General features: G+C 33.2%; 1 protein-coding gene across 1 annotated transcript; it reads left to right on the plus strand.

Moving 5' to 3' along the window:
* On the plus strand, positions 1-7,081 carry LOC142972768 (very long chain fatty acid elongase 7-like). The gene is made up of 6 exons (XM_076114047.1): positions 1-235; positions 478-668; positions 1,199-1,333; positions 4,157-4,262; positions 5,359-5,495; positions 6,506-7,081. The coding sequence occupies exons 1-6, from the start codon at positions 175-177 to the stop codon at positions 6,953-6,955; spliced, it is 1,080 nt and encodes a 359-aa protein (XP_075970162.1). The 5' UTR covers positions 1-174; the 3' UTR covers positions 6,956-7,081.
* The last annotated feature ends 2,611 nt before the right edge of the window (positions 7,082-9,692 follow it).

Below are 9,692 nucleotides of genomic sequence, written 5' to 3' on the forward strand. Positions count from 1 at the left end.
TACCGCTGTAACAAGACAATAAAAATGACTCGAATTTTCAAATAATGATATTTTTTTATTCTGTGTGGAAATAGAGTGTTGTAAATTCAGTGAGAGATATCAAATATAAAGATATTGAAGACCTACGTCTAGAAGAAGAAGATAGACAAATAGATATTTCTGAAGTTTGAAAAGATGGCGGTTATTTTGAAAAAAGCGTGGGAAGGGTACACCTTTCTTTTTGATGAAATAGTTGGTGAGTAAAGATAATAAAAGACTATTTCCTACATACTGAACTCTCTTTGAAAATGAACTCCCTGAACTTTTGACGAAGAATTTTTTCTTCTAACCATTTTGTTTGTAATTGAGTCTTCTTTTCTGTTTTGTTTATACAAATAGTTCTATAGTTCTGTGATTCCCGAAGTGATGATTTATATTTTTAATTAATTAAACGGTATCTTAGAATTTCTAAGTCATATGTTTTTGGTTTGTTTCCAGATCAAAGAACGAAAGAATGGATGTTTGTAGCCAAGCCTTACCAAGGAATAGCGCTGCTAGCTGTGTACTTAATGTTTGTGTTGAAATGGGGACCTAAATTCATGAAAAATCGTCAGCCATTCAATTTGGATAAGCTTTTGATTGTATATAACGCAGCGCAGGTGGCTGCTTGTATTTATTTGTTTTATAACGTAAGTATGATAAACCAACTTATTCTTTGGAAAACTACTCAAATTTTGTTTATGTTATCTTGCTAATCATAAAAGCTGGTCTTGTGATCTCTACAAGAAGAAAATGAAGTACCCCAGAAATATTTTTACACATTTCGTTCGGAAGCGCTGTCATGACATTATTTGTTAACAAAATGTCTATTATTTTTAATTGAAATGTATTTACCATGGTAGCGTGTCGGTAAAATAAAAATGTACCAAGTATTTGACAAATGGTTGTCCATAGTTGCTCCTATGCTTAAAGTTACCCTTAAAGCAAAAGGCACATAAAATTCAATAGAACAATGTCCTAATTACCCCTAATGCTGTTTCTCAAAAAAGTTTAACTTACAAACTCATGAAGTATTTCTGTTTATACAGTAAATTGATTCTTGAAAAAACCGGCATTGTCAGCCTCTATTTTAAAAGGTAATCAGCACAATTTCCATCATCATCACTATAGTCTTCAATATTGATTTCAAAGTCTGACGTCAAAATTTTGTTATTTTCAGTCAATCACATTAGCCTGGGGATGGAGATACAAATGGATATGTGAACCAGTTGATTTTGAAACACCACATGGTTTAGAAGTTGCCGGAATGGTCTATAATTACTTCTTGCTCAAGATTATTGACCTTTTGGATACTGTAAGTCACTTTTAATTTTTTTTTCTCTTTAAAGACAACTCCTATACTAAGATTTGCTCTTGTGTCGCGGGGACTTTTACAAACATACAGACATACGTCACTAGCTTCTAACTTTAACGGCATCCGAATGATTTTCCAAAAAGTATCCCAGGCTTAAATTATATGGACGGTTAGTTTTTGCGCGAAAGAATACCAGACAGTTTCTTCCATTGAAATATAAGTATTTATTTGCCAGAAAACACAGTAAATACACGTAAACAAACAAACTATCGCGTTTTTTAATATTAGTAGGCACTGTTATTTTGGATATTAATTGAATCTGTCACAAAAAAACACGATCGGACTAGGAGAGGAGTTCTTGCTTCGGCTATGTTTGATATGGTTTAAAAGATAATCTTGTACTTGATGGGGTCGTTTCCATAAAAATAGAACACCATTTCAATACATGTACGTGTAAAAGCTTTTAATAAAGGAATAATCTTAAAAGGTTATTTGTAAATTTCGGTCGTAGATCTATTTTGATCATCAAAATGATTCATTTTATTTCCTGAACCAAAATTTTCCCAAGGAAGTTTCCATTCAATCGAAAAATATTGATTCCAAACAATGACTGATTACGCAACTCTTTGTAAATTTAAATGCCACAAGGTAATTCATCAATTTTAATTTTTTATTTACAAATATTCAATAATTTATTAAACTAATGTAAATGAAATAGTTTCAGCTATTATTTAACAGCTCAGTTTAAAGTTTATCATTGTAAGTTAATTTCGTTCAAACATACGTACAGATACATTCATAAAATAACGGTATTTCTTATTTTCGTTTTAACATAAGCATATATTTTTTAAAAATTTGTTTACAGTTTACTTTTATACAGTTTACAGTCCACTTTGTTTACAGATTCCAGCTTAAAAACCTGTGCCTAGTTACTTATTCCCGATAAATCAATGTTGTAGTCAATTATCACATTCCAAGGAAAAGTTTCTAGCAAAAAAATCGTTGTTCAAAAACATCTTGTGACATTCCAACCAATTTTGTCAATAAAAACAGATATCCGTCTTAAGCTACAACTTCATCTTTGTATCACTGAATATTTTTACAATTGTTTCCGCCGTTTCAGAGGTTACACCCTACAAACCAACTCACCACTTAACCTTTCTTTCGCGTGGTTGATATGGATCAAATGAAATACCGTTAAGGGGCGAATATATTGACCTGGGGTTGAATTAGGTCAGTAGCGGTCAGTAGCGGGTTACTGACCAACCTTAGGACGTCCGTCTTGTTTAGGGGACGTCTTCCTTGGTCTTTGCGGACGGTCAGTTCGGGTCAGATAGCGGTGATCTTTGATGTACCGTATGTTCTGATATATGTCAATTACCCTTCAATGTTTTGTGATAGTTTATTGTTTTTGTCAATAAAATAATAATTTTATTCTAATTATTAGGTATATGAAAACTTTTTAAATGTTAGCCTTTAAATTTTCAGATTACTTCATATAGATTAACTATACCTGACATCTGAACAAAGAAATTGTTTTGTGAAAGAATAGCATTACTAATTGAAATACCAGTTTTATGTCTTTCAAATACTAGATTCATAGTATGTAAACATTATTAGTACTGTAGCTTCAATGTGACAATACGACGATATACCTATACAGGTATTTATATATATACAGGCCCAGAATATAAAACCTTCACAGAATTCTGACAAACGTACTTCTACCTTAGATTACATTATACCTCTACATTATAAAAACAACTGTTATTTATGATAATATATACCACCCAGCGGATAGTTAGTTTGACCTGTACTTTTATATTATAGAACAATACGATGAAACCCAAGAATTAAAAGGCCAAGTAAAAATGCGATGCATCATCACAACAATTGATAATCATGAGCTCTTCAAAATAAATACGTATGTTTCATTTACGTAACGACTTTTATAAATAGATTGTGGACTTAGCAACTAACTTCGTGAAATAATTAAAATAACAAAACCTAAAAATTGTATTACATTAACTAACTTAAAACACGTCGACATACCAGATTCACAATCAAAATGTTGTGTCATTATGTTTTCAATAGAAGCTTTAAAAACCATATGAATGAAGGCAAAACGAAATAAGATTATTTTTGCTAGACTCAACATATGTACGTTACTAAGTAAAACTTTTTTTGGTGTGTTTTTGAAAGACAGCTTCTGTTTTTTTATGCCGTGGGGTTTTTTATAAACTAAAATTTGTGGATTGCACTAATATTTGTTACTAGTGCAAATCGCACCCACGACCCTAGGACGCATTGGTAATGGCATGGTGACTACATTAACCACTGCACCACGGAGGACGATATTGCGTTAGTTTTGTAGTTCCTCAACATATTTTATGTGAGTCATCCTGTTGACAAGAGCTCAGAGCTAAATTGCAGATTATGAGTCCATTTTGAGCTTTTGATTATTTATGTGATGTTTTTTTCCTGTTATCTATACTTCTATACTTATATTATAAAGCTGAAGAGTTTGTTTGTTTGAACGCGCTAGCCTCAGGAACTACTGGTGCGATTTGAAAAATTCTTTCAATCTCAGATAGCCCTTTTATCGAGAAAGGCAACTAACTAAGGCTATATATCATCACGCTACGACCAATAGGAGCAGAGTACCAGTGAAAAATGTTACAAAAACGGGGAAAAATTTAATTCATCCATTCTCTCTAATGTGACGCAAGCAAAGTTGCGCGGGTCAGCTAGTTCTTAATATACTGTGACCAAAATAGGCTGATTATGACAAGATTTTAATTTCATATTATTTATTGTTTCCAGGTTTTCTTTGTGTTAAGAAAGAAGTTCAACCAAGTGTCTTTCCTGCACATTTATCATCATACTGGAATGGTCATGTTGATATGGGGAGCCGTCACTTATATGCCAGGTAAAAAACTAAATTTAATTGCTTCTTTGGTTTCCCAAGCTTTATGACTCTACTTCCTGAAATATGTAAATCTAGACACTTTTAAATTTTATATAATTATGTCTTTATTTCAATGAGGAAACTATCAAAAATCTCAATATCAATCTTAAAAATCCATGTAAAGTGTTAGCTAGAAATATAAAACAGCGGTTAGCATGAACAAAGCGTGCTTTAAATAAACGAACGATTAACATCGGTCAGAGGTCAGTGAAATAGACGATTGACCCTATTACATGGAACTGCTAATAATTAACTTAAAACCATTTGAGTTTTTCATTCGGTTTTAAAATAGCCTTTGATTTTTAAATCGTTCTACTGTTTTCCTGAAACCAAAATTTTTCTGAGCGGTTTTTCTGATTTCTGTAGTAGTTTGAGGTGTAGTGCCTTGTATAATATTATAATCAAGGATCATCTATATGAATTGTGAAAGGTGTTTCGATTGACTTCTGCTTACATTTTCTTCTTTAGCAAGGGTAATGATGTACATATGTGACAATTTTTTTACCTATATTATTATGTTCTACATGTGATACTAAAGGTAATAAATGAATATGAAGTAAAATTAGTACTTAGTAACACAATGTGGTGATCTCAGACAACAAAAAAATACATGTAGTGCCATCTATCGTTATGTGCTACAAAGTGTGAAAGAATCTTGTACTTTGATAGTACATAAAAGCGCTATCAATACAGTTTCAGCGTTTTAACCGTTGCTTGCAACTTGTCGACAATCGTTCATAGCCGTTTAATATTCTTTTTACCTGTTATTATTACGTTACATTATTATTTCTTGAAAGAGTATGCAGAAATGAATAAAATAATTAAGCTTAATATTTCCAAATAAAATGTCCCGCCTGGAAACCTTCCTCGGGGTTTTCGGTAGCTCAATTATAAATTTGAACTTATTTGAAATACCTCATGTGAGTGCCCGAAACTTTTTCAGCATAATACGCTGAAAACTGAAAACTAAGATGAGTCTATCATTATAGTTTCATCCTCCAATATCTGCCTTACGTTTATAATTCTCTAGCAATAAATATTTTCTTCTAATTTTCAGGTGGCCACGGAACATTAATCGGAGTGATCAACTCGTTCGTCCACATCGTGATGTACAGCTACTATCTGCTCACAGTTGCAGTGCCAAGCATCAAGAACGCTGTGTGGATCAAGAAACATGTGACGCAACTGCAAATCGTAAGTATATTAAATGGTTTCTAATGGTTGCTAGACACGCTACGGTCTACCGGGAGTCTATATGTGTTGGCTGGTTTATGTGCAGATCAACTACATAATGTAGTTCGCAAAACTGCATAGGTCTATTTCTATATTATATACTCCGGTCGATACAGATTGTAGCTCCTTGGTAGACCTTAGCGTATGAGGCTACCGTAAGAGACTAGTACCGCTTAGTACATTATTATTACATACATAGCACTTTGTCTAACCTGGGAACTCAATCCAGGACCTTTTGATCAGCAGTCAGATACACAACCGGCCGTGCTACAGAGGCAGTTTTTACTATTTTATTCGACTTTTAATTAATAAATAGAACTATAACAAAAGATAATTCCTTTCCGCTCATTCTCACAGCATATTCTATTGTACTAGTTAAGTAAACATCACGTCTGTATCTCCAAGAAAATTAAGTCCGAAATATTTTATTCACGTTTGCCCAATTACGTAGAACAGGCGAAAAAATAGACTAAGAATTGAAGCCCAGACTACTAATTGAAGTGTCTCTGTTTGGAAAAGCCAACCTAAATCTGATTTCATTCATGTATCAAACAAAAATTACATTGTAGTTTTTTTATTTTCATGCAGACACCACAAGTTGCTTGCTCTAACGGTGAATGAAAAAATCGTGATGAAATCATGCATGCCTAAAAATGGTGTAACACATTCTTGATTAAGTAAAGTCCCCAACCTGCACTAGGCCAGCGTAGGGGACTAAAGGTCTAACCTCTCTCTCCATCGTTTGGGAAAAAACTCTTGGTCAACCTCTTGGAACAGTCAGGGGTTTAAAAAAAATCTGTTATTTCTTATTTAACATTTATACAGTTCTTAGTCTAGAATTTTAAACCACGTCTTTTAACTCATGTGAAAAGGATGCCACTTACTGCTAATCTATTTTGTTTTATTCACTGCCATAAAAATTATCATAATTTTATAATAGTTTTTACTAATTCTTGTATTCTTGTTTTCAGTTACAATTCTTCTGGTGCGTGATGCATATGGCCATAATTGTATTCAAGACCGACTGCGCGTATCCACGATGGGTCAGTGCCGTCTTCCTACCACAAAACATATTTATGCTCGTACTTTTCATTGATTTTTACATCAAAGCATACGTTTTAAAACCCAAAGAAAAGGTAGCAAATAATAATAAACTAAATAATGAAGCAGAAAATAATAATAATTACAGCAATGGCTATGATAAGACTAGTAATGAAAATGGTATCAAATTGAGTAGTGAAGTTATTAAACTAAATGAATTGAATAAAAAGAAGAGCAATTTGTATGGAGTCAATGGTTTCGGTAATGGAAATCATAAAAATAATAATTATGATGAAAATTCCAATATCAAGAATGGTAATGGTAAATTACCAAGTGCAAATGGTAAGAGTAAAATGAACGGCCATGGTAAAAAAGATTAGTAATTAATTTTATATAGGAAAGTAGATTTAAGTAAAGATAATAAATTATTTTTAAGTATTTAGATAAAATACAATAGCATAAGATGTAGTGTAAAATATTATAATTTTAATTAAATACTAGCATATGCTATAGATGTTTTATTTAATTTTTTTTTCAGGCAAAATAGTAACTTTTCGAGGATCTGACGTGCTTTTTTATTCGTCTGTCATGCTTTTATGCTTCAAGTACTGAACCAATCAAAATGTAGTTTCGGCAATGTACGAGCCATCCTCATAACAGACATTTATCTTTTTGAAAATGCTTCATTAATTCTTTTTTTTTTATTAATACTGTTCCATTGTTGGGAAAAGATCTCTCCCGAACTCCTTCATCAGGTACTGTTCTCAACCATCCAGAAAGGTGACTATATCTAGACTATAGAAATTGCCAGCTCTTCTATTGGCCCTACCTTCCGAACTGGCGGTAAATTCTCTTTCTGTATCATTGACTATCATCGTATAAAAGCCAGCATTTGACCAAAATTCATAAATGATTTGATTTTGATTTAAAAAAAAGTTGATTACTTAACCTCATTCGTACTTGCACATCAAAAAGTCCATCCCTTTGAATCAATTACTTAACAAACTTTAAAGAGTGCCAGTCACGATACTCATGTTCTATGCAATTGCTACGATTTTACTGTCCACATGTGATAAAAGGTCAGCGCCAAAGGTGAAGGTGTTTCACGGTGGAATTTCACCCTCAATCGGTTTAAACATTTATTATTCAGACTACACGCTTGTGTTAAAGAATCCAGGAATACTATTTTAATGGGTCTTTAAACGATTTATTTAAAATCTCCTGCACTATAAATAAACCGATTAGGTACCTTTTAATTCATACATACATGAAATCCTCACACCGTTTTCGGAGGCCAGTACGTTACACCGCTACAAACTTACTTCATTTACATCTATACGCCTTTTCATTCTGGATTTTTTTATTTATGTATTAAGAAGATTTGTAGATTACTCTTTATATAAATTTTGAAAATAAATGTCGCTGAAAGCACTAATTGTGACTGCACAGATTAATCTAACCGAGCAAACGCCACGGTTATTAATGAAGCTACTCTGTAAAGATTATCCGCTTAAAAACCTACCAACCACTTTTCCAGTTATGTTTCAAAGGAAATGAAAATTCCAATAAAGTAGTGGACGGCGAGCGGGGTCGTGAGTTCATGTCCTGACCCATTGAACTGTGAGACCCACACTGTGATATACCACGTATCATATAACATTAGCAAAGGAACCATTTCCAACTGCAATCGACTATCGAAACTATGAAATGCTCACCAGTGCCCCTAGTGTTACCTGACGGAACTATTTCTGGGTATATTTAAATGTCAATTTCCCAATATGACAACGATATAAAAGTAAGTTCAGAAATTATACTTATGAGTAGTTTTCTGAAAATCTTATGTGAGAAAACGATCAGCGCCCCTAGCGACTTTTGGGAGAACTGATTTTAGATAAAGTAATTTTATTGTCAAAGGTATTTTATCTAGTAACATAAGAGTTCGCACTACAGGTCCGCAACAATGGCTAATCATTTGTCCGAGTAAGAATTTTCAGTCGATTCCGTAGGTACTTGACTGAAATTCAGACTGTTACGTCACAGCAAATTTTCACAACAGTAATCACTTTAAGAGTCCCAGAACTCGAATCTAGTATGTTCATAGTCTTCAAAACACCGTAGCAATCAATAAAGTTCTAACCTACCTACAAACAACACATCTTCCATTGCTCTAATTCTGTAATACTACAAGCACGCACAATAAATTCAATAATGTCTGCTCGAGACAGTAATAAGTATTCTTCAGGGAATACTAACGTTGTTTCAAAAGTTTATCAATACGTAGAAGCGATCAGAATTCAATTGACGGTAGTGCGATGGTAGCGATTAGTACAATCTGGGGGCACGGAAGTGCCCCCGCAAGTCGAGCAAAAAAAAGCGGCACGGCCGTACCATCTTTTCTCGAAGCAATTCGGGCTATTTTCGACCCCCCTATAATGTCGTTGTGGATAAAACAAGAAGCCTGAATTTTCAGCAACTAATCAGTCATTGTATAAACACAGTATATTTAAAATTTCAGTCAATTTGATCCAGTAGTTTAAGAATGACAACTTGTTAAAATTTTGAATTTTGTCACTCACTGATTCACTGACTCACTGACTCACCGATCATCAAAAGTCTAAGGTACTTCTAGCAGACTTAGAAGCTTAAAATTTAGAATACAAATAGGGTTTAGTGTCTTTATCTTGGGAAAAATTTAATATTTTCTAATTTCGGTCCAGTTTTCTAAATACACCAACTGCAACAATAACTTTGTAATCCCATATAAATGTATAAGATTACAAGGTTACATTTGCAGTTAATGAATCATTATTACTGTAGAAAATAATAAATAAATAATAGGTGTAGATAGGTACATACTATATGAGGCATAACGGGAGGGAATATAGGGTGGTTAAGGGTGTTTAGCCCATGAAACTAAACAACATTCCCATAGGAAAATATGTTGAATTGTAAGAAAAAACGTCTTTCCATACAAATTGGACTTATGTTCGTTCTACAAAAAGAAGTGAGATGCCACCAAAAACATTCTGTATAAACCTCAAGTCTCGCAGCTCAGTCTTTCTGGCGTAAAAAGTAGTGAGATCTATATAATACCAAGTCGATTAATCTATTTCGTCT

Source organism: Anticarsia gemmatalis, chromosome 5, assembly GCF_050436995.1.
Source record: "Anticarsia gemmatalis isolate Benzon Research Colony breed Stoneville strain chromosome 5, ilAntGemm2 primary, whole genome shotgun sequence".
NCBI lineage: Eukaryota > Metazoa > Arthropoda > Insecta > Lepidoptera > Erebidae > Anticarsia > Anticarsia gemmatalis.

What these genes read in the sequence shown, in the direction of transcription:
- LOC142972768 (XM_076114047.1), top strand. Translation starts at nt 175, where the DNA reads ATGGCGGTTATTTTGAAAAAAGCGTGGGAAGGGTACACCTTTCTTTTT. An exon ending in TTATTGACCTTTTGGATACT is followed by an intron (nt 1,334 to 4,156) that starts GTAAGTCACTTT and finishes TATTGTTTCCAG; the next exon opens with GTTTTCTTTGTGTTAAGAAA. An exon ending in ATGTGACGCAACTGCAAATC is followed by an intron (nt 5,496 to 6,505) that starts GTAAGTATATTA and finishes TCTTGTTTTCAG; the next exon opens with TTACAATTCTTCTGGTGCGT.